The 25,746-nt window shown below is 37.1% G+C and overlaps 3 protein-coding genes across 3 annotated transcripts; all 3 read right to left on the bottom strand.

Moving 5' to 3' along the window:
- Nucleotides 1–371: 371 nt before the first annotated feature.
- Nucleotides 372–1,625, bottom strand: LOC126728134 (uncharacterized). The gene is made up of 2 exons (XM_050434004.1): nucleotides 1,331–1,625; nucleotides 372–1,243 (listed from the first exon to the last, which is right to left on the bottom strand). Exons 1-2 carry the CDS (start codon nucleotides 1,623–1,625, stop codon nucleotides 372–374), a joined length of 1,167 nt encoding a protein of 388 aa, XP_050289961.1.
- Nucleotides 1,626–2,717: 1,092 nt separating this feature from the next.
- Nucleotides 2,718–3,548, bottom strand: LOC126728133 (uncharacterized). Its single transcript, XM_050434003.1, has one exon. The coding sequence runs from the start codon at nucleotides 3,546–3,548 to the stop codon at nucleotides 2,718–2,720; it is 831 nt and encodes a 276-aa protein (XP_050289960.1).
- Nucleotides 3,549–11,247: 7,699 nt separating this feature from the next.
- On the bottom strand, nucleotides 11,248–15,634 carry LOC126725827 (probable receptor-like protein kinase At1g80640). The gene is made up of 10 exons (XM_050430798.1): nucleotides 15,302–15,634; nucleotides 14,255–14,422; nucleotides 13,888–14,132; nucleotides 13,658–13,790; nucleotides 13,480–13,543; nucleotides 13,287–13,383; nucleotides 13,082–13,181; nucleotides 12,091–12,209; nucleotides 11,902–11,991; nucleotides 11,248–11,816 (listed from the first exon to the last, which is right to left on the bottom strand). The coding sequence occupies exons 1-10, from the start codon at nucleotides 15,492–15,494 to the stop codon at nucleotides 11,655–11,657; spliced, it is 1,371 nt and encodes a 456-aa protein (XP_050286755.1). The 5' UTR covers nucleotides 15,495–15,634; the 3' UTR covers nucleotides 11,248–11,654.
- Between the last annotated feature and the right edge of the window lie 10,112 nt (nucleotides 15,635–25,746).

Below are 25,746 nucleotides of genomic sequence, written 5' to 3'. Positions count from 1 at the left end.
GTCTTGATGATTTTCAACAAGGATCGGTTTGCAACTTCAGCTTGGCCGGTGGCTTGGGGATGTGCAGGCGAGGAATAATGGTTCTGAATTTCAAAGTGTAAGCAAAAGTCTCTGAAGAGTGCATTGTCAAATTGTCGTCCGTTGTCAGACACCAATACCTTCGGCACTCCAAATCTGCATACAATGTTCTTCCACACGAAATTTTTCACATTCTTTTGTGTGATATTTGCCAACGGTTCAGCTTCCACCCATTTGGTAAAATAATCGATGCCCACCACTAGAAACTTCATCTGCCTTGTGCCCAGAGGGAAGGGACCCAAAATGTCTAGTCCCCATTGTGTAAAGGGCCACGGTGCCACCATCGGGGTGAGCTATTCCGACGGTTGTCTGGGGACGTTACTAAACCGTTGGCACTGGTCATAGACCTTAACATATGCTTTAGCATCAGCTTGCATGTTTGGCCAGTAATACCCTACATGGACGACCTTGTGGACAAGTGATCTGGCTCCTGAGTGATTGCCACATGCTCCTTCATGAACTTCTCTTAGTACATAGTTTGCTTCATCCAGAGCTAAGCACCTAAGGTAAGGTTGAGAAAAGCCTATCTTGTATAGCACTTCATTCATAAGGACGTATCTAGCCGATCTCACCCTCAACTTCCTCGATTCGTCCTTCTCTTCTGGTAGTCGTCCGTCTTTCAAGTATGATATAATCGGGGTCATCCAATTTCCTCTGCTATCCACCTGTTGTACTTCCGGGACATCTATACTTGGCATATACTGAATTTCATCTAATTCGTCCATTGATTCATTTGCTGAGGCTTCTTTTGCTATAGTATCAGCTTCCATGTTCTCCTCCCTTGGGATTTGAACGAAGTCAACTTTTTCAAATCTTTTCACAAGGCGCATCACCCTACTAAGGTATTTCTTCATCCGTTCTTCCTTCGCTTCATACATCCCATTTACTTGCCCCATGATCAGTTGAGAATCCCTCAGGACACGTATGGACTTAGCTTCCACAGACTTAGCCAATTCTAGCCCTTTGAGAAGGGCTTCATAGTCGACTTCATTGTTAGTTGCTTGGTACTGTAGACGGACTTTATGTTTCAGTTTATCTCCTTCTGGGGATTGTAGGACCACACCAATTCCACTTGCATGCCGTGTAGACGAACCATCCACATGGACGACCCATCTCTTACTGTCTTCTGTCTCATCACGACTTGGGGTAAACTCCGCAATGAAATCTGCTAGTGTTTGAGCTTTTATGGCATGCCTTGGTTGATACCTAATGTCAAACTCACTGAGCTCTACAACCCACTAGATTAATCCACCTGCAGCTTCTAGTCTATTCATTGCCTTCTTGAGCGGATGATCTGTCATGACATTAATGACATGTGCTTGGAAATAATGCCTCAACTTCCTAGAAGCGGTGATCAATGCAAAGGCTAATTTCTCCATTTGTGGATACAGTCCTTCTGCTCCCCTCAATGCCTTGCTTGTATAGTACACAGGTCTTTGCACTTTATCTTCTTCTCTTATCCATGCTGAGTTCACGGCATGCGGGGTTACCGCTAGGTATAAATATAACTCCTCTCCCACCACTGATGGACTCAGCAGCGGTGCCATGGTAAGGTATACCTTCAAATCTTCAAAAACTCTGTGACACTCGTCGGTCCATTCGAATGCTTTTTTGAGAACCTTAAAAAATGGCAAACATTTATCAGTAGCTTTAGAGACAAACCTGTTAAGTGTGCCAACTCGTCCAGTAAGGGATTGGATTTCCTTGGTATTTTGCGGTGGCTTCATGTCCAATATTGTTTGAATTTTATCAGGATTTGTTTCAATTCCCCTATGGGAGACCATAAATCCAAGGAATTTCCCTGATAATACTCCAAAAGCACATTTGCTAGGATTCAGCTTCATGTGATACTGTCTCAGTGTGTCAAATGTCTCCTGCAGGTCGTCTAGATGCCTTCCCTCGTCCTGACTCTTCACCAGCATGTCATCTACATAGACTTCCACATTCCGCCCAATCTGCAGACGAAACATATGGTTGACTAACCTCTAATATGTCGCCCCTGCGTTCTTTAAGCCAAATGGCATCGCCTTATAACTGAATAAGCGATGACTGATGACAAAGGATGTCTTCTCTTGGTCAGCCTCGTCCATCCTTATCTGATTGTATCCAAAAAAGGCATCCATGAAGCTAAGCAACTTGTGGCCCGCAATTGAGTCTACCAACTGGTCAATACGTGGCAGCGAATAACTATCCTTGAGGCAAGCCTTGTTCAGGTCAGTGAAATCTACGCACATTCTCCACTTGCCATTTGCCTTTTTGACCATTACTACATTGGCCAACCAATCCGGGTAGTACACTTCCCGAATAAACTTCGCCACCATCAGTTTTTGAACCTCGTCTTTGATAGCACCATCTCTCTCAAGGGCAAACACCCTTTTCTTTTGCCGCACAGGCTTGAAGGAAGGACATACATCCAAACAGTGGGTAATGACACTAGGGTCTATACTCAGCATCTCCTCATGACTCCACGCAAACACATCAATATTTTTCTTCAAAAACTGGACGAGGTCCTTTTTAATCTTCTCTTCTAGATCTGCTCCAACCCTGGTACACCTCTCAGGGTTATCTTCATCCAAGGAAATATCTTCCAATACTTCGGTAGGCTCTACTACAACTCTCTTTTCTTCAATATTCATGGCTTAAACTTGTTCATCCATGGCCAACATGGCCATGTAACATTCTCTTGCTACTAGTTGGTCCCCTTGTACCTGCCCTACTCTGTGTTCTGTTGGAAACTTGACTGATAAGTGGTAAGTAGAAGTAACAGCTTGCCAACTATTCAAAGTTGGTCTTCCAATTATAGCATTGTAGGAGGATGGACAATCTACCACAAGGAAGTTCACATCCTTGGTGATTTGTCGTAGGTATGCCCCTACTACCACGGATAAGGAAATAGTACCCACTGGTTGCACCTTCATCCCACCAAAGCCTATTAGGGGGGAGTTTACTGGACTGAGCTGGTCTCGTCCTAATCTCATCTGCTGAAAAGTTGGATAATATAAAATGTCTGCCGAGCTTCCGTTGTACACAAGCACTCTTCTAGTTGTGTAGTCAGCAATTAATAAGTAGATGACGAGAGCATCATCATGGGGGTGATGAATTCTCTCAGCATCTTCGTCCGTGAAGGTGATTGCTTGCTCATCCATGGACCTTGCTCTCGGTGACCGTCCAGAAAGTTGGACGCTCTGTACTACCTTCAAGTATGCTTTCTTGGACTTGGACGACTGGCCAGTTGAACTTCCCCCTATAATGACTCTTATTTCTCCGAGTGGTGGTCGTGATGATTCTTCCATCTTCCCTTTCTGTTTCTCGTCCTTGTAGTCTTGTCCAAGGAAACTCCTCAACTTCCCTTGCCTTATAAGATTTTCAATTTGTTGCTTTAAATCGAAACACTCGTTTGTATCATGACCATGATCCCTATGGAAGCGACAATACTTGTTCCTATTGTGCTTGTTGGGATCTCCCTTCATTTTCTCCAACCATTTCAAGGAAGGATCATTCTTGATTTGCATAAGGACCTGCTCAAGTGGGACGTTCAAAGGGGTATATTACTGGTTCCGTGCTGAAGGACCTGGCTTCTTACTATCTCAGTCTCTCCTTTCTTTCATCCGTCCCTTTTTTGGACGAGGACCTTGCTTGGGATGGCAACTGGGATTTGCATCTACTCTTTCTGACCTCTTCCTCTTCTTAGCAATGATCACCTCTTCTGCATTCATAAAATTTTGAGCCGAATGAATAAGTTCTGCCATGGACTGGGGCTCTTTTTCATAGAGTTTATGTATAAGCAGATCCGAATTCACCCCATTATGAAAGGTCGCCAATAGGAGCTTATCATCTGCTTCATCCACCTTAGGGCTTCTCTGTTGAAACGGGTGATGAATGACCGGAGGCTCACGTTCTCCCCCTGCTCTATTATCAACAAGCTGGATGAGGAACGCTTGTGCCTTTGTCCACCAATGAAATTGTTAACAAACAACTTGCTCAACTCTTCAAAAGAACTTACCGAATTTGGGGGTATTTTGCTAAACCAAACTCACGCCGGACCCTTAAGGGTGGTAGGGAAGGCTCTACACATTATCTCGTCAGGCACCCCTTAAAGATGCATGGTGGTCTTGAAAGTGGCTATGTGATCAAACGGGTCACGTGTTCCATCATACGAATCCAGAGAAGGCAACTTGAACTTTAATGGTAGAGGATGACCGTTGATGGAAGCCGTGAAGGGGGAATCAGTTCTGTGAACCAAATCTTCTACGGATTCGCCCTCCTCATATTCTCTTTCATTTCCTCCATAACTCTCTTCATTTGGTCCATTTCTTCTTTCAAGTGCGGTACCGTTTGTGAAGTGGTGCCTCTGAACTGACTTCCAATTTCGGTATTCTCTCTTTCGCCATGACTCTGTGTTTGTCCTCCTTCTTCACGTTCTTCACGTGTCTGCCTCCTCATATTAATCTCCACTCTTAACTCTTGGTTTTGACGAGTCAACTCCGCTATAGCGTCCACCATAGATTGTGCATGTTGGACAGATGATGTCTACATAACCGGTGCAGACTGGCGATCGAGATGAGGGTTGCTACTTCCCTGATGGCCTGGGCTAGTAGCCCTCGATCTAGTCCAAACCATCAAACCTTTGTCACGGAGAAGTAAACTGTAAAACAATCTCTTCCCACAGACGGCGCCAACTGATAGTTCCTTGGATACCAGTAGGTTGACAAGTCTTGAACGATGATGATCTTTGGGCTATATCCTATGAAACAATAACACTGAATCAGAGGAGATCGGTGGGGACCGGTCTAAAGTCCTCCGATGATGAAGTTAGTGAACTTGAAATTCTCTGTAAGGAAGGAGTATTCTCTTAGATAAAATTGTCTGAATGCCTTATCCTTCATCGAAGAATCCTTATATAGTATGTGTGGAATTGTTATCTGTTTAATAACCGTTCCTAATGTCGAGGAGTCTGGAGAATTGAGGGTAACTTCCATAACCGCTATGGAAGTTACCTTGGTTGGACGGCCCGTTCCATGGTGAACTCGTCCATCCTTTATTAAAGACGGACGAGACCATCTAGGACGGCTCGCCCATTGTCCAAATGATGATGGGTAAGATTCCCATGTGATCTCGTCCGTCCAAAGACAGACGAGATTAGCCAGGACGCTTGGGAGATCACTTAGCCTGTTCGGTTTGTCCTAGCTTGTCTTTCGTTGGACGATACATATGGATGAGTTCAGGAGTTGATGTTTTTTGTGACACCATCAGAATGTGTTGAGCGGTTATCTTTGATGTCCTAGTAATGATGCAAGGTCGTCCATATTAGTGGACGATATATGGACGACCTTAATGATTCTTCCGGACTCATCACTGCGAATTGAATGTTTAATGAGTATTGAAAATAAATGATATCGAGAACATACATGTTTAATTAAATATATATATATATATATATATGATCATAAACGATGAATGATGGATAATGAATGAATGTTTAATAAGATGCCTGTCTTGACTCATGACTCATTGTGTCAAAAATATTTCATCATATCTTGTGCACCTAAGCCTAAGATTTACATATACCTTAGCTAGTGAGACAGATTGTCCCATTTATAGGTGACTTAGGTAGCTATTATACATAAATTTGGGTGATTATTACCTTAATTGTAACGTTCTTTGTCTTGATGAGAGTTTAAGACCTTTGATGGTTGTTATTGAATGTGTTAAGCGGTTATCTTTGATGGCCTACTAATGATGCAAGGTCGTCCATATTAGTGGACGATATATATATGGACGATCTTAACGATTCTTCTGGACTCATCACTGCTAATTGAATTTTTCATGAGTATTGAAATCAAATGATATCGAGAACATACACGTTTAATTTTTTATATATATATATATGATCATAAACAATGAATGATGGATAATGAATGAATGTTTAAGATGCCTGTCTTGACTCATGAGTCATTGTGTCAAAAATATTTGATCATATCTTATGCACCTAAGCCTATGATTTACATAGAAAGAATATACTCGGATTCGTACGGTTGCAATTTTGCTTTATAATATATATTTAGTAGAAAAAAAATTTACTTTATAATATTTAGCAAAATACCTTTTTTTTTTGGTGGATAGTCACACGAGCGGCGAGCCTGATCACTATGACCTCTTATTGTGACTTAGCTTTCATGTGTTGATTTAAACAAAGATAATAAACGTGTTATTTCGATCTGTGTTGGAAATCCCCCATCTTCTATATATGTTTGTCTGTTAACCAGGTAATGTCTTCTTATATATGTATCTTAGTCAGGACAAAATGGGCTTTTGCCCTTTTCCACAAAACTAATTAGCCTTTTGCCCTTCTTCCCAAACTAAATAGGGAAATGCCCCTCTTTTGAAACTCGACTTTCTCAAAATCGAGTTAAAAAAAAAAAAATTCCAAAGTCCTATAGTGACGTTTTTAAGGACCTATAGTGACGTTTGAAGAACCTATAGTGACGTTTTATAACTTGATATTCACAAAATCGAGTTATAGGCAATAAAATTGCCTATAACTCGATTTTATGGATATCAAGTTACGAAACGCCACTATAGGTCTTTAAAAACGTCACTATAGGTCCTTAAAAACGTCACTATAGGATTTAACTCGATTTTAAAAAAGTCGAGTTTCAAAATAGGGGCATTTCCCTATTTAGTTTGGGAAGAAGGGCAAAAGGCTAATTAGTTTTGTGAAAAAGGGCAGAAGCCCATTTTGTCCATCTTAGTCAGCATCCATAGTTGAAAGCTTTTTAAAACTTTGGAAATGCTGAAATAAAAGAGATTGGAACGCAAACATTGTGAAGATCGTGACAAATCAATCTTCTCTTTGTTTTTAATTAATTTTCAGTTTCGCACTTTAACCTTAGTGCTTGAGACAATTCTCTCATTTGTCATCATGTATCTCAAGCTTGTTGGCTTCTTATACTTCTTTTTCCCTCTCAGAAGAAATTATTAGATGATGACATTAAATTAATCTAGAGGCAAGGATTAAGCCCTGTTCTTTAGTGATTGATGCTGTGAATAGATCAACCAAGTTCGTTGAAAACTTTAATGATAACATATAATGATAACATATAATTTTAAGAACTTTTTATAATAGGGATTTAACTAAAAAAAAAAAGAAGTTTTCGTTCCATAGGGAAGGGAGATTGGGATTTTATTTGACTGATGTGAAGATGCTTAAGAGTATTTGATTCAAAGTTATGTCCTTATATGGGAGTAATTTTTTTTAATAGAATCATAGAATAAGTTTTCTAGAGCTTGTAGAAGTAATAAAACTTAAATGTCTACTAGCAATAAATTTTCAATTGATTTATTCTGTTTAGTTGATTACATTCTCAACCTTATAGATTTTGTGTAAAAAGAGCAAAAGTGAATTGACTTCATCAATGCAAAACTATATAATAAAGCATGCTTATAGAGAGCAAAACCTAACCCTATTATAATCATAGTAGCACTAGGTTGTGTTACCATCACTTTTAGAGCAAAACTGAATTGATGTCGGTTAGAATAGAACCATTCCATCTATATTCCTTGAATGTGTTTGCTCGCTCCCATGTGAATACAAATGTGAGAGAGACAAGAGAAAGTGAAGTGTTTCTTTCCTCAGATCTACCAAGGCTTGCACACTAAAGTTCTTGGAACAATAAGGCAGCCATATCATGTTACATTCATGCAATAATGTAATTCAGAACATTATAAAATCATTGAGTGACAATGCCAGATGGACCAGAAAAAAGAAATACAGACTATGAGTCAAACTAGGTGGAAAGGGATGATAATACAAAAGGATAAAACTTGCAACTGTCATAACTGACTATTACAGGATACCAGATATTAGATGAAAACAATGGTACTGTCAGCATTAATAGACCGTGATTGGCTTGAGCACATATTTGTTCTCTGTTACCGGAAAGCATGGACAATGCATTTCGATATGACAAGACCGATATTGCAGAAGTTACAAGAAAACAAATACATTACTTTAAATAAATAAAAAAAGGAAACTAAACACGTTAGCATCTGAATGAAAACCTTGAATCCACGAGGGACCCTTAAATCTACAAGGTGATAGAGTTTTACAATCCACTATAGAGAAATAGACAAAATCTATATTATTTTATAAATTTGAAAACTTTACTATCCTGGAGGCTACAATATGTTTAAATAGTAAAAAGAAAACCTTAGACGGCTAGGAAGACACCCAAAAACCCTAATTCACACTAATTATGTAATTAGGTGGCAAAATCGTAACTTTTGCCAAAAATAGCGAAATTAAGATAACCGTGGAAATTGAAAATCTTGTCACTAAGAGACATCCCAAAACATATGCGACCTTATTTTGATATTTAAATTAAAAGTTATTAATGAAAATCAAATATTACTAAAAATAGCAAAAATACTGTTTTTGGGACCTTAACAAAGGAGTTCGCCTAAATTTGGGCGACCCTCAAGACAATCATCTTGTGTCTTGATCAAAATGCTATTTCCCATCAACTTACAAAATTTAATGCAATTCCAACATTGTTGCCAAAATTCATGCACTATGAATTTCTAAGACCTTTGTTGTTCCAAGAAAGCATGTATAGTCTGTTTTACATCAAAGACACGTGTTGGACATAGTTACAGGTGTGTCCAGCCTCTTTTTTTTTTTCTTTTTTTTGGGTGGAAAAATGATAGACACGGTCAGGGACATGATTGGAACACGGCTTGCAAAAAAAAAAAAAAGCTGAAAGCTTGAAACACACTGTACCTCCGAGTCACACCAACCTCCTTCTTCTTCTTCCCGCTCAGGATGGAATTAGGCCAAATCTATTTCTATTTTGTTATATCCCCCTTTTGCCCTTTTATTTTGTCCGCGTATGCTTAGGCTAGCGTCTTGGATCTATTTCACAATGCCACACACGTGAAACATTTATTTAACCTTCCCACCCACACGAGTAACTTATTTTTAAATTTGTTTTTTACGAGTTATATTTTTGTTATTCTTTTTTCATTATTATGTTAGACAATAGAAATATGTATATATATATATATATCTCTACAGTACCCGTGTCTTAATTTTTTGAAAATGACCTTGTTGTCGTACCGTACCCGTACTATAGGTGCTTCCTAGATAAGTTATAACATGAGCTCAAATAATTTTTACATTTTTATGATAACAAAGTGTTTAATTTCCTTTTTAAACATAATGGTAGATGAAAGAGTGTGAGTTTGTATTGTCGTATCAGGCTAAGAGCTTTGAGTTGTGGACCTCAAGTGAAAGAGATGTAGGTGAAAATTTTTAGTGATTACTAGCATGTAAAACTTGGACAGTGGCGCTAACAATAGTGATTCACAATGTAAGATGTATGATAGTTCCCAAGCCTGTGTTTTTTTTATACGGTTATGGATTAGTTAATGCGCATAATGTTAAGATGAAAAAGGGATACAGCAAAATGTGATCATGTGAACAGTTTTTAGTAGCTATGGCAGTAAAGACTGGTATTAGCCAACTTCAAGGCACTTAAAATCACAAGCAAAATCTAGCATGAGAAGTGGAAAATTCATGGTTGAGCAGAAGCAATGGTTCAACATAGAATCCTTTAGTTGAAGAAGATTTGTTAGAATATTTTTTTAAATGATTAAATTCACCATTTTTTTTTTTTTTGACTGAGAGATTAAATTCACCAAATGGTTTAACATATAGAGTAAGCTTTTGGAACAATTGGTTATTTATCAAATTATCATTGTCTTGATAAAATAAAAAAATTATCATGGTCTTAGAGCATGTGTTCTTGAGTTTAAATATTATCTCTACTTTATTTCTTGTTTAAATTTTTATTTTGAAATTTCACATGTTGGACCTCACAAAATAGGAAGGAATTTGGGCCCACATATAAACAGTAATGTTAAAATATTAATTTAACTAGCTGTAAGCCCGCCAATAATTAGGACCATGCATGTACAATTAATGCAGACAAGTAACAACCATGTGTTGAAACCAATGAGTTCCATCACCGCATACCTTTAATGCAATGGTCACTCCACAAGTATAAGTACTTGTAGGGTGTTGGGGGAAAGGGCCGGGGTTCAAGTCTCCAGAAAGGAACTTCACACACATATACATTTAAATTAGGTTAGAGTAGAAATTTTATCTTGTATAAATAAATTAAAAAAAATAAAAGAAACCAACGAATTCCTTAAATAGGGTGCTAAAAGTATGTGGTTAAATAATTAAATTTACCATATTTCAATAGTTACTTTTTGGAGAATCAATAATTTAATATAGTATTAGAGCAAGAAGTCAAGCATACTTGATTTTTGTTTTTGAGTAGAACTAATCTAGATTTCTTCAAGTTCAATACATAATGATTATAGGGCAGCGACAAGACCTCATTTTTTTTATATGGTATAACACAAATGATTTTATTTATTTATTTATTTATTTATTATTATTATTATTATTATTGAGATAAAAGATAGAAGACAGAGGAATGATTGACTAGGATCTTGAATAGCCATATAATGAAATTTACTACTATTTTGCAATTTTGTGAAATAAAGGTCCCATGTGGTAATATGAACTTCTGGGAAGACTAGGTTCTAATCAATGCATTTTTAAAAATAAAATAGAGCTTGTTACATAGTAGGATATTTAACCTTAAGTACTTCGACATGAGACAATCAGCTGACTCATAGGGGAAAAAAAAAAAGACCATGAAGCAATCTGGTGTACCTCGCTTATACATGAAGTGCTTTTAAGTAACCTTTATCTATCAACCTATCTACTGTCGTAACTTGTCATTTTGGGAATGAAATGTTGAGAAATTACTGGATCTATTTGTGTCAAGGTGCCATACTTCTTGTGGTGAGTGAGATTCCACAAGAAGTGAGACCTGTGCACCTCATCTTTGTCTCCTTACCTTTATTCTGTTTTAATGCTACTCTATGTTATCAACCCTTTCCTCTTCACTATAATCCCCTGTTAAACAACTCCTAACCCAAACCCACAACTAGCCCTTCATAAATCCTGTCATTTTTATTACTATAACAAGCTGTCCAGAATAACTAATAATGGAAGTGATTGATGCTCATTATCTGCAGTTTTAGCTACAGTCCAACATCAACATGAACAACCAAAGAACAATGACGAATGTCATATTATCTGTGCTGCAAAGAGTTAAGAGTGACCCTCCAAATACCAGTTTACATATTATAGGATAAGAAAAATACAGATTTCAGAAATTTTCCACTCTAATAATACTCTTTTTATCCCCTGTTGGTTTCTTGATAAATACAGCTAGAGGGAAATCTGTCTAATCTAAAAGTAAAAATGTTCTCAGATTGTCATGGAAAAATTACATCAAATTTTACTATTATTTACCCAAAAAAAAAAATTTCGTAGAATGACTATATTGCATAAGAATCTCAGGAGAAAAAGTATCTGAAAAAATAAAAAAAATGAATGATCAGGAACAAGAGGAAAGGTATCCAGTGATTCAGATGATCGCCTTGATGTAATTATAAAATGTGAAAATGTGTAAGAGTCACGAGCAACATATCTGCAATCAGTTGGAAGGTCCAGGGCAGACTGGCTTAGTAGGTTCGCTAACTCTGAGTGATCCTCCAAGCTCATTAGGGACAAGAGGGATAAGCGAGTGCAAAATATCAGTTATCAGTGGCCTGTAACTTGGTTCTGTTTGAACACACAGTACAGCCACAGCAGCAACCTGTATTAATTACAATAATTAACAACTAATACAAGCACATAATGACACATAAGTAATCGAATATTAATGTTTTTATTCAACAAACCTGATATAAATGCTTTAGGTCCATCATGTTTCTGATTACAGGATCCACAATCTTTGGAAGCTTTGATCTGTCAGTAAGCTGAGGCATAGCCTGCAAGTCAAAGATGATTCAAACACCAAGCACCATCAGAAACCTTCTTGAAATTTAGTTCATAAAAGGCAGCTTGGTGGGATTTAAAAGAAGACTTACCCATGTGACAATAGATAGGCATTGAGCTGGGGCAAGATTCTCCAACGGCTTTCTTCCTGTTAGGAGTTCTAGAAGGACAACTCCAAAAGCATAGACATCACTTTTATCTGTTAGTTTCCCTGCAGCAAATAATCTTACAATTTTATATACAAGAAAATGCCTCCTTATAATTAGGTTCTATTTGGATTTAGAAAACTAGATATAAGGGGACACATTAAAACAACTAACTCTTATTACACTTGTAGCATCCAAATATTGTGTAAATTACCACTCTATGAAAAATGAACAAATAGAATTCCTTCTCTGTCTTTTGCAACTTGGCAGACATTATAGGTTCCTTATATCTCAATAAAAACTCAAATCATGGAATAGGCTTAGAATAACATACATTCTTAGCATATTCCAACAGGAAAAATGATATACAATTTAAACAACTTCTATACTATTACAACCATGTAAAAGGAAAATTAAGGTTTGGATGTTTGGACAGATGGTATGGTACTAAGGCTCTTCAAGGTCAGAGTGACATGAAGAGTACACAATTAATGTAATTCAAAAGGATCATCTACCTGAGATCAGAAATTGCTGGGAGCCCTTGTATGTATGTATTTCACAGATTATTTGCAATATTTTTGATTAACTTGATAAACTTAAGCAGCTAATATGCAATTCAGAGACAATTCATATCATCCATCAGCAGCAACTCAATGCATATATTTGAAACATCCCACTAATATCTGAGAATAATTTCAGAGGGCCAGCCCCCCGCGGGGGGGTGGGGGGAGGACTTGAATTAAGAATTATAAAGAATGACAAAAAAAGAAAAAATAAAATAAAATGGTTCCTATCAGAACAAGGAGCATGTCAGCACATTAACAAAAGTTTTAAAGATTTCACAGAAAGACTCAAGGGAATATAAAACAAACATACAGATAATACAAACCAATGCTTATTAGTATACAGGTTGAAAGCCGTGTAAAGTCTAGCATACCATCCAAAAGGTATTCTGGTGCCACGTAATCCATGGTTCCTGAAAGCTTTAAGTTATTGTTTTCAGTGCCAGAAGTAACCGCAAGGCCAAAATCTGATAGCTGAATCAAGAAAATCTCATTAAAGGGATAAACATCCTCAAAAACGTGCCAAAGAACAAAAATATGTGTGAATTCCAATTTCAATGAGTCACATATAGATCTTACCTTAGCATTGAAATTGAAATCCAGAAGAATATTAGAAGATTTTATGTCTCTATGAACCACAGGAGGATGCGAGTGCTCATGAAGATATTCTAATCCTCTAACAATATTGAGAACAATACCAACTTGATTAAAATAAGAAATGGGAAAAAAAGAAGCAGATAAAAGTAGAAACATAACTAGCAAATGGACTTACCTAGCAACATCAACAGCTATTTTCATTCGCAGATGCCATGTTAAAGCTGATCCTTGAGTAGGTCCTAAATCATTGAGAAAAAATTAATACAATATAAATGAACACATAAAGTTGTTCTTTTGGTATCATATTTTCTAACTTTTTTTGCTTTAGTTGAACATTGACAGAGAACTTATACCATGCAGTTGAGTTTCCAATGAAGACTTCTCCATCATTTCATAAACAAGGAACCTTGAATCTCCATAAATGCAGTAACCAAAAAGTTTAATAATATTCTGATGCTGGATTTTACTCAACCAATTCACCTCATTCTGCAATTCCACACAAATCAATTAAGAAGAAAGTATTAAACAAGCAATTCAAGTCACAGAAAATTGAATCCCAACTAAATTTAAGAGATATCATTACTTCAAATTCTCTTTCCATGTCTTGAGTGACACCATCAATTCTCTTAACTGCTGCAAGCAATTTTTCATCAAAATGAGCTTTATAGATATGTCCACAACCACCCTCACCCAAATGATTACTTTCTTGGAAATTGTTTGTTGCTGCTTCTAATGATGGATAATCGAATATAGCAAGAGAACCTTTACTATTGGCCATCCTCAAGGAGTTAACCATAATTGGGTTCATTGAGATCCCTTTTGCAGCCTCTTCAGATCATTTTAAAAATAGAGTACACACAAAAAAGAAGGAAAAGAAAGGTTAATAGCTCAACAAAGATACAAGCGAGGGGGAAAAATGTTGACAGCAATTTTCAAGGAATAGAGGATACCTAAGCTCTTTCGGCTTTTCTTATTGGAGTTCTTCAATTTTTTCTGTCTATAGATCCAAAAAAATAATAAAAACAGCAAAATTCCACCAAGGAGAGAGGAGGCAACAATGAGCGCTATAAGAATTTTCTCATTCAAATCATGGTGGTGCACTACTCTAATCTCCTCTCCTGTTTTAACATAAGAAAACTATGACTAAACATACTGATAGAAAAAATATAAAACTAAGCCAAAAAAATTAAGAAAAAAATAAATTGATCAACATAAACATAAGAATGTGTGATACTCTGTAATCCTATGACTGCTTTGCATAAAATAGATATAGATAACTAATTCCTCTAGAAAACCACAGAAATTATGACATTGGAAAAGAGATATCTAATTTGAAACTCGAAACCAAATAATTAACTATCATGAAATAAGCAGTGAAAATTTTCCAACAACATTAGTTAATAATTACCATCTTCCCATTCTATCTTCTGATTTTCTTTTCAATTTTTTTTTTCCCATCTTTCAACTAAAAAGAAAAATTACACACACAGTCATCACAACTAAGCAAGGTAGTCGTATCAGAACAAAAATACAATTCAGTGAAACTTTTGGTTTTAACGAAATAATACTACAATGAACAAACAAACTAAGCTTTACAATTTAGTTATTTTACATTAGATACATTTTCTTAGCAACCAAACAGGGCATAAACAAAAAGGGGGAAAAAAAGATTAATCCCACAAAGTACAGTTGACTAAACTTGTTTCTTTCCTTTAGGTTTTCAAAGTCGAAAAGACTAGCAAGAAAAGATTCAAATTTTGAAGACCTTTGTACTGCATTGTCAGCAACCAGACAGAGCAAAAGTGTATCATCTAAAAAATGTCAAGAACAAAAATCTATCGACTTTAGTCTGGTATCAAATTTGAGTTTTGATTGTGAACCAAGGCAAGGAAAACACGTTAATCCACATATAAGCAAATAGTGAACAAACCACAGAAAGTACATGGTGGTTTGGAACAAAGAACATAAACAGAAAATCCTCTGCATTGTTGAAGTACCTGGTCCTGGAGGTTCAGCTTCCATTTTAACTAGAAATTGAGAACTGGGAATTCTCTCAGCAACAAAAAACTGCTCAGAAATGGAGGGTACAGGTATAGGAGGCTCTGATCTGGCGTCAATTATAGCTGAAAACAAAGTGTTGCTTAATACCCACATAATAAGTAGTAAACTAAAACAACTTAGAAGATTCATGTCACTTTTTTTGTTTTTTTTTTTATAGGAGAGAGAGTGTGTGTTAAGTGTTAACGTAAGGAGTTTGAGAAACTTCTTTTGTTGTCCAAGTTTGAAACTATGTATATTTGTTTATCTGTTCGTTTGACATAAAAGGCCAAAAGAAGTGTTGCAGGGAAACCAAGAAAACACTTTTATATTTATTTATTTATAAATGTGATCTGTATCTATCAATTCAGTGCGAGAGAGGGAGAGTACGTGATAGCGTACCAATGAATCACGTGGCAGTTACCAAATGGTTAATGAGTCAAAATCATGAAGTTTTGTGGGACTCAGACGTGTGGGGGATATGGGTGATGGAAAGAAGGGCACACGATCGAGTTCATCGACTTAATTAAATTCTTTGGAGATTTTTTTTTTTTTTTTTTTTGCACCAAAAAGTAGTATCATTTTTGTTTTAAGGAAAATTATTGTCTCTCCTGTCTTTTTGTAATGAGTAGTTTATGGTTAGTATTTTTAATAAAGTAACAAAAAATATATTTTAAAGAAATATATACATTTGAACCCACAAGTTAGTATTTTTAATATCCTCAGTCTATAACATACTCTCATGTTTATAATTTGAAGTATTATTATCATTGTTCATGTGATTTTTCTTTTTTCTTTTTTCGTTTGAATGTTCGTGCGATGATGTTGATCGTGTCCATTTGGCATCTCGTTTAGAAAGTACACATATTTTAATCTCACTTTATTTTGTAACTATAACGTTCTCAAACAATCTACTTTTAAAAATCTTTAAAAAAAAAAAAAAAAAAAAAAAAAATTATACCAAATGGGGACAATAAATGAGAGAGAGAATAGAGAAGGAAGAAAAGGGACATGAGAAGGTGGGGTCAAGGGTATGGCAAGTTCAAAGTTAACCAAAGTTTTGAAACCTAGACTGTTTAATGAACCGGAAAAGGGAGATGTTCAAATTTTTTGAGGTTGAACAGAGGTTTAAATGAGGTCAAACCGTGATGTGTCATTTAATTTTTAATATATTTGATACTTAAATTGATATATATTTATTAATTTTTTATTCCTGGCCAATAAGATGTGTATGGCCTAATAGTTTGCATGCTGGAGATGTTATTTCACTTGCTGAGAGCAGGTTCAAGTCTTGCCATAAAAACAATGAAGTTAACCTAGTTGAGTAGAGTTTACTACCACCATTGGATTAATTGGTGCGCAATATCATAATTTTATTTTATTTTATTTTTCCAATATTTTAGTGGAATTGGAGGAAATTATTAAGGTTTATGGAAAAGTAAATGATTGTAGTGGGCCTTTTTTGCGTCTTGCAGCCTTATGATTCTGAGGTAGGAGAGTCGGGACTAGCCTAATTGAAACTCACATTAGGCCAGCTTGTGCACAAGTTAGAGCCCTTGTTCAAACCTTAGGGGTGTCATACGGCAGGAAATGCTATCACAAAAAATGTTATAGCAGGCAAAACATGATACAACAAGATAACTAAAATATTTTTCACTAACAACGATAATGCTTAAACAGTTCCACAAAGAAGAAAAATGATGATGTGATTATGGAAAGAATAGATTAATAACAAGAAAATAGCATTAGTCCTTAGTCAACCATAACAAAAGAAAAAAGGATTAGTCTGCTAAAGGAACAAACTTGACTCCTTGGCAGATTCAAGCCTAAGAAGGGAACCAATCTCCAATATTGGTAACCTCAAAGGGGAATGAAGTTACTCACTTTAGAAAATGGACCTAAGTGGCTTAATCTCAGATTCTTAACTTGCCAGATAGTGGGCTATTAAGAGGGAGAGAATTGGGTAGCCTATTGATGCATGCTTTTCACTCCTATCACTCCTATTTTCTTCCTCACTCTCTGTTTCCTCCTCTTTTTTTTTTTTTTTTTTTGGTTTACTGTGCATGGCTATGGCCTTTTATACTGCTTGTCATGATAAGATTTACCATTTTTATCCCTCAACTACTTTTGGCCTGTTGTGGGTATCCTTCCCAGACTACCCATTGGTCTACTGGTTGTCCAGCCACCACCACTACATCGTGTTGGTCGTGCCATGCCTCATTCCCAGACAAAAGTAGTATTTGTTTTTGCTTTCTACTTCCCTTGCACTTTCATCCGAATAAGGGCTGGATTTCTCTCTTACCAACCCCTATAGCATGCACCTAGCAATTCTAACTCATGTTTGCCTCTTTTGGGTTATATGTCATCCCAATAGGACATTTTCCATAAAAGAAATTAAACGGGAACCCCAAAATAATCTTCTCCCTTCTCCCCACCGCCAAACCACACCCTCTCTTACCTCAGACCCATGGCCCACCTTCCTTGTATTGGCTGGGAATAGATAAGTGGTGCCTAAGCCTTGTGCATACTCCACTTCCATATAAGTCCATTGCTTTTTTGGCGTTCATGTGTTTGCCATTGCCTATAGATTTGTCTGACTCTGCTACATGTTCAGGTGCTTGTTTATCTCTTATGGCGTGGATGAGTCCTCATTCTTTGTATCTCATTTCTTCTTTGGGCTAAGCATTGCTTAGGTGTGGGCTTTCTCTTCTTTAATTCGGCCCATGTCTCTTTTCACTTCCAATCCGTGGGCTAGCTAGTGCTCCTGCCATGCCACTGCATTGTTCCTGCTATGATGTTGTTTACCCTTGTTTACTGTACCACTTCTAGGCTTGTGGGCTAAAGAGTTTGCCGTGTTAGTTTCATATGTTATTCCTTCCTTTAGTTTACACTACCCAGTATTCCTGTTGGGTTAGTCCATATAGCATCTTAGGCTTTCCCGGCCCATTTTATTTCTTGGGCATCCTCGGCCCGTTTCATTCTTTGGGGGCATCCTTGGCCCATTTCATTCTTTCCTACTTCTTACATTCTCATGGGTTTTTACTAAATCTTTTGGGCTTCCCAGCCCAATTACCACATCCTTTACATTTGCGTTTATTGGCCTTTGAACCAATCCCATTTACTAATTCATTTCTTTGGGCTCTTCTGGTCCTTTTTTGCTTTCCTTCTATTTCTTATGATTCTCATGGGTTTGTTACTTCATTCTTTGGGTCTCCCTTGGGCTCATTTGCTTTCTTTGGGGTCTTTTTACTATTTTATAGGCATGTGGACAATTATTCCTACCATTTTGGCCCAATGGTCTTTACTTTGATGTTTCCTTTCTCCATCTCTTTCATATTGTTGGGTTTTTTCTGCTATTGGGCCCTTTTGCCAAAAATGAGCATCAACAATGATTAAATGGATGAGAGAGAGAGTTCAGCGAATGAAAAGTTTGAAATAATTAAGGCGGGTTGTCATTGGCATCCTAGGTTTTGAGTAAATCAGTTTATAGTCACAAAGTCAAAATTTGGACAAGTGACTCACTTCAAGCGTTGTTTATTTCTTTAGACTTTAAACTTTTATAGTAATTTGAACTTTTAAGAATTCTCAATTCTGTAAGAATCATCATTTTTGCCAAGTGAATACTAATCTTATATAATATGCTTGTATGGGAGAGTATTTTTTTAGAGAGTTCCTTCAATGAGAGAAAATAGAAAGTTTATAGATAGATGTGTGAAGAAGTAAGGGGGGATCTAGTTCATGGAAATTTTGCGCTAATTGCATTTTACATTATGTTGTAAATTGTAAGAAATTATTAAATAGATGAAAAATTGTTAATTTGCTTTCCTTTATTAGTAATAGATTTGTAGTGTATAGGTAGTGGCCACTTGAAATGGCGGAATGATCCATAAGTTGCTAGTGGAGGATATGAGAATTTGGTGCCTTGCATGACTTGCACGACTCATTTGGCTTATATGTTTCTCTCGTTTGGCCTTTTGCATGGTCATCTTCATATTTAAAGGCAATATAGACATTTAGCCTTTAGCCATTAACAAAGGTAATATTGTTATTAACCTTTTGCCATTGACCAAGGCTATATAATAATTTATTTATTTATTTATTTATTTATTTATTTATGAGAGGCTATATATTCATTAACCTTTAGCAAATGACAAAGGCAATATAAGCATTTAGCCATTAACAACATCATATATCCATTAGCTCTTTTTTTTTTGGGAAGAGTTTATCCATTAGTCACTACTTATTAGTCATTGACAAAGTCATATTACAATCTTTTAATTCAAGAGGCCGTCACTTATTTTACAAGGTTAATCATTTGGTATTGGCAATCCTTCGAAATTTTTTTTTTTTTTTTCCAATTAACCTTAAATTGTAACAATTTCGTTAGTTGTCACATTTCAAAACAATATGGAAAACTAGCATCTCAAGGGTTTAAAACTCGAGGTCAATGCAAACTCGATCGAGTTACTAATACTTGAGTTAGGGATTTTTCATACAATGACGTGGACAAATTTTTCCATGTGGAAATCGAGTTTATAAAACTCACTTTTTAAATCGAGTTACAGAAACTTGTTTTCTAACCGATTAAAATCCAACTTTCAGACCTCACTTGTCACTCTCAAACTTTCAAACACAAACTCACTCTCACACTCACTCTCAGAGACCCAAATTTGTCACTCTCACACTCACTCTTAGACAGCCAAATCAAACACTCTCCTCCTTCAGACATCGAAACCCACCCAAATCACTCACTCTCACCCTCAAACACTCTCCTCCTTCAAACACTCTCCTCCTTCAGACACCGGCAGCCACACATTCAGACACCCGACACCGAAGATGCTCACTCACTCTACAGGAGACGCTCCTCTCATCGGCGGCCTGAAGACCCTCAGTCAAAATCCTCCTTAAGGTATGTTTTTTCATTTCTATGTTCATTTATAGTTGGACCCAATTTCTTTGTTCTTCTAATGGATTTTATTTGGTTTGTACCCTTTTTTGTTTAGCTGTTATTAATTGGTGTGTGTTTGATGGATGGAAAAAATGCTGGAAAGAAATGATTTTGAGCTGGGAATTAGAGTTTCTGAGGGTATTAGAGTTAGCTTTTTTGATTTTCATATTCTTGAAACTTTGTCTGGAATATGTCTTCGTGGGGTCCTCTTTTTAAACTGTATTCCCAAATGCAAATATGGTCAACTTAGAACATGTTAAGCCTCTTGAAGCAGAAACGAAATAGTCATGTTGCACACTCAAGCCTGAAGAATGAAGAGCAATTCTAGTATACAATTTTTTTCACAACTTAAGACTGTACATTAATCTTGAAAATTCAAATAGTGTGTAAAACACCCTTGAACGTTTAGACCCCCAATTACAAAATAACCAATTCAAGCTTTATGTCAAACAACTAGTGTGCGGAAAATGAACAAAAGTTATAAAACAGAATTGGTAAACAATCTAAACCAATTAAAATCACATCCACAATAGAAAATAAAAGGCAAAGATTAAAGAAAGAGAGATGCAAACACAAGGACAACACAACGATGTGTTATCGAAGAGGAAACCAAAGCCCTCGGCGTAAAACCTCTCCGCCGCCCTCTAAGCGGTCAATAATCCACTAGAAAATGTAGTTAGGATACATGAACAGCAATAGACCCTCCAAGCCTAATCTACCCGATGTACCTAAGCCCTCCAAGCTTCTTACTCCAACGAGGTTGCGCCGAACCTTTTTCTTTTCTAGCTTACCGGATTCCGCTATAATCCATAGCATCCGCCATCCTTGGCATCTTCCAATGCTTCCCAAAACTCCAAAAACACTCAACACTCTGAATGGGTGTGGATAATGTTTGGATAGAAATCTTCTCTCAATAGGTATGACAATGAGAGAAGAAATGAGAAGAGACTACAAAGATTTCTATCTAAGAATGAGTAGCTCTCTCTAATTGGGTGGGTGTTTTGAAGAAACCTCTCTTAGGGTTTTTCTTTCTGAATAGCCACACATATTTTGTGGGAATGAAGGGTATTTATACTGGTGTGAGAATGGAATGCAAATAGTCAGTTTTTCCAAAACAGGGTTGGCTGGCGACTTGACCTCGCGACTTGACTGAGTCGCGAGTTCAAGCCGCGAGCTAACTTAATGGCCAGTCTGGATTTTTGTCTTGTAGTGCTCCAAGTGGCATGACTGTTCAGCTCCCCTGCATGCTCTGCGCGTGTACAACTTTTGGCGGCTTGCAAGCCGCAAGCCTCCCGCGAGTCCTAGCCGCGAGTCTTTGCTTTACTACACTATCTTGAGCATTTCTTCACACTCTCTCACACACTACCCTTACATGATTCCCACCTAAATACAGGGTTTCTAAGTGTTGTATTACAAGCAAATATGTCACGGAATAAAGCCAACACATGGTTGATTAAATTCAACCTTACAATCTCCCCCTTTGGCTATTCCGTGACAAAACACCCTAAAACAGTCTCTAGACTTAAACTTGAGTTTGGGAACAATGGCAAAACTCACTCACACCTAAATCTAGAAACTGTGAAACTCTTGAATCATATGAACATGAATCTCCTGAAACACAACAATACACTATGATCATTGTATGCAGAAAATCATGAAATGCATATGAAGCAGGCATGATGTGATCAAGCAAAGATGGAGTTAAGAAACAAACCATGGCTTGATCAAACAAGTAATCACAACAAGGTAGTGATCACAATGCTCATTCATACTTGGAATGAACACTTGAACATACAAGCAAACAGAACAATGCAAGTTACTTGTATGCCCAACACTCAACCAATGCATAATACACTAAGTATATGCATCTAGGAACAATCCTACAAGGGCACAAGAGTGACAGTACTTAACCAGAAAATGCATGACATTTGGATAGAAGTATTGATTTAACAAAAACATAGAGGCTGCATAAAGCATGGTACAAACCATAAAGCCTACAAGAAAAGAACATAAACCCTAAAAGCTTACAAAAGCAACATGGGTACAAAGCACAAAATACTGAATATAAACTTAAACAATATAAACTAAAAGTGCATAAAGTTTCTCCCCTTAAAAGAGATGAGAAGCTGTGATGCACTTAGAACATATATACATGTAACCTGAAACACTTGCACAAAACACATTAGACCTTCAAGGTAAAGCAAGTAATAAAAGGACAAGTATAATGTAACAAGTAAATTACGATCAAGTAAACATGATGTGAAACATGTGGGCAACTTGATCATACACCAAAACAGTCATATAGAAATAACTACAATGATCACATAGCAAAGCAAATGATCATCCGAACATCCATTCAATGGAGCACAATAGCATAGGGATATATGCATGTCCAAAACACAAACATGATGCAATACAAGAAAACAAACATAAAGAGAAACAAACAAAACCAAGTTTTCTTATTATCTCAATGTCTTCTCCCCCTTGGTATATGCATCTCCCCTATGGAATATCTCTCCCCCTACAAATGTGCATGAGAAATAAAATTTCTCCCCCTAAGGATGTGCACAAGAGTTATATAAAAATGACAAAACACTCCAGTATACTCTCTAGAGTATACTCTCCCCCTTTTTGTCAGGAATAGACAAAGGGCAAGAAGAAACGATGGCAAGAGATGAAGGTACAAACAATGCTAATGATGCATGAGGGGTGCGAGATGAATGAGAAAATGAAGCTCAAACCTAAAACAATGTAAAATGCTACAAAACATAAGATAGACATGACATGCTAGGATGAAGAAGTAAGGTATAAACCAATGCATGAAAAATGTACATGTGGGGCAAGGTGTGTTAAATACACAACCAATGAACCAAACATGTTCCTAATGAGGAAACATGAGAAACCCCAAAGTTTGGTACTCATCGGAGTCCAAACAAGCGAGAAAATGTCTAAGAGACATTTTATCAAACACCTAGCATGCACACTATGAACAAAAATGTGAAACAATGCATGAACATCATGAAATCCACCCTTAATACATGTTCTTTCTGCCACAAGGGGCCAACATCCAATGCAAATTAATAAAAGAAACAAATCCCAGGAAAAAATTTGACAAAAATTAAGTTTTCCCAACCCCTATGATGAAAATCCCAACCAAGAGCACAAAACTCTCCAAAACATAATCTAAGGATCAAAATTAATGAAAAGAGTTTATAAATACCTTAGAGATGTTAATGAAATGAAAAAAACATTCAAATCGGTTGGGTTTTTATGTAAAAATATTGAAAGAGGGATTTTAGAGAGTATGGGAGAGGTTTAAAACAAGTTTCCCACAAAAAGCCCTTTAAAAAGCTATATCTGGGCATTTCGCGACTGGGCGAGTCGCGAGGTTCAGTTGCAAAAATTTTCGTGAGTCGCGAGTGAGTTGTGAGCAAGTAGCGAGTGAGCCGCCAAAAGCTTCTGGATGAACTCGTGACTGGGGTTTCGCAACTGGCGAGTCGCCAGTTAAGCCGCGAAAAACTCTGACACCTGTTTTTTCAATACAGAACATGTTTAAACAATGAAAAACAAAGTAAACACTAAACATGAACACAAAGAGTGATAAAAATCACTTCTAAAAAAATATAAAATGATCAAAAATCTTTTTGGATTGAACCATATATGATCGAGCACACACACATCACATTTAGACAAGTACAATCTAACGAATGAATAAGACATTCATTGAATATTAGGCAAGTGTGTTGTGTGTGTGTATCAAATGTGGAATAGTCCTTAGTCTAGAGTGAAGTTTCAATGATCAATTCAATCAAGTCATACACAACTAGTACTAAGACAAGTGGTCTATCTCAATTATAGAAGTGAACATATATTGAAAGTTCAAAAACGTGTACAAAACACCTTTGAACGTTTAGACCCCCAAATTACAACTTAACAAATACAAGTAATATGTCAAACAACTAGTGTGCGGAAACTTAACACATGCTATAATATGAAATTGGTTAAAGACTATCTAAGCCATAACAAAATAAAACCACAGCAGATAATAAAAAGGCAAAGATAGAGAGGAAGGAAGATGCAAACTCAAAGACAACACACGATATGTTATCGAAGAGGAAACCGAAGTCCTCGGCGAAAAACCTCTCCGCCGCCCTCCAAGCGGTAAACAATCCACTAGAAAATACAGTTGGGATACAAGGACAGCAATAGACCCTCCAAGCCTAATCTACCCAGTGCACCTAAGCCCTCCAAGCTTCTTGCTCCAACGAAGTTGCACCGAACCTTTTTCTTTTCTAGCTTCCAGAAAGAATTTTGAGAGAAAAACCCTAAAGAAAAACAAGATCCAAATGAAAGTTCAAATATGTGTATAAACACCCTTGAACGTTTAGACCCCCAATATACAAATTACCAATACAAGCTTTGAATCAAACAATTAATGTGCGGAACATGAACAAAAGCTTAATACAGAATTGGTAAACAATCTAAGCCAATTAAAAACACATCCACAGCAGAAAATAAAAGGCAAAGATAAAGGGAAGAGAGATGCAAACACAAGGACAACACACAATGTGTTATCGAAGAGGAAACCGAAACCCTCGACGTAAAACCTCTCCGCCGCCCTCCAAGCGGTCAATAATCCACTAGAAAATGTAGTTGGGATACACGAACAACAATAGACCCTCCAAGCCTAATCTACCCGATGTACCTAAGCCCTCCAAGCTTCTTGCTCCAACGAGGTTGCGTCGAACCTTTTTCTTTTCTAGCTTACCGGATTCCGCTACTAGACCGTAGCATCCGCCATCCTTGGCATCTTCCAATGCTTCCCAAAGCTCCAAAAACACTCAACACTATGAATGGGTGTGGATGTACCTAAGCCCTCCAAGCTTCTTGCTCCAACGAGGTTGCGTCGAACCTTTTTCTTTTCTAGCTTACCGGATTCTGCTACTACACTGTAGCATCCGCCATCCTTGGCATCTTCCAATGCTTCCCAAAGCTCCAAAAACACTCAACACTCTGAATGGGTGTGGGTAGTGTTTGGATAGAAATCTCCTCTCAATAGGTATGACAATGAGAGAGGGAATGAGAAGAGACTACAAAGATTTCTCTCTAAGAATGAGTAGCTCTCTCTAATTGGGTAGGTGTTTTGAAGAAACCTTTCTTAGGGTTTTTCTTTCTGAATAGCCACCCATATTTTGTGGGAATGAGGGGTATTTATACTGGTGTGAGAATGGAATGCGAAGAGTCAGTTTTTTCCAAAAACAGGGCTGGTTGGCGACTTGACCTCGCGACTTGACTGAGTCGCGAGTTCAAGTCGCGAGCTAACTTAATGGCCAGTCTGGATTTTTGTCGTGTAGTGCTCCAGGTGGCGTGACTGTTCAGCTCCCCTGCATGCTCTACACGTGAGCAACTTTTGGCGGCTTGCAAGCCGCGAGCCACCCACGAGTCCTAGCCGCGAGT

Source organism: Quercus robur, chromosome 5, assembly GCF_932294415.1.
Source record: "Quercus robur chromosome 5, dhQueRobu3.1, whole genome shotgun sequence".
In the NCBI taxonomy this organism is placed as follows: domain Eukaryota; kingdom Viridiplantae; phylum Streptophyta; class Magnoliopsida; order Fagales; family Fagaceae; genus Quercus; species Quercus robur.
Note: the sequence above shows the minus strand (reverse complement) of the source record. Positions and strands in the feature narration are given on the sequence as shown.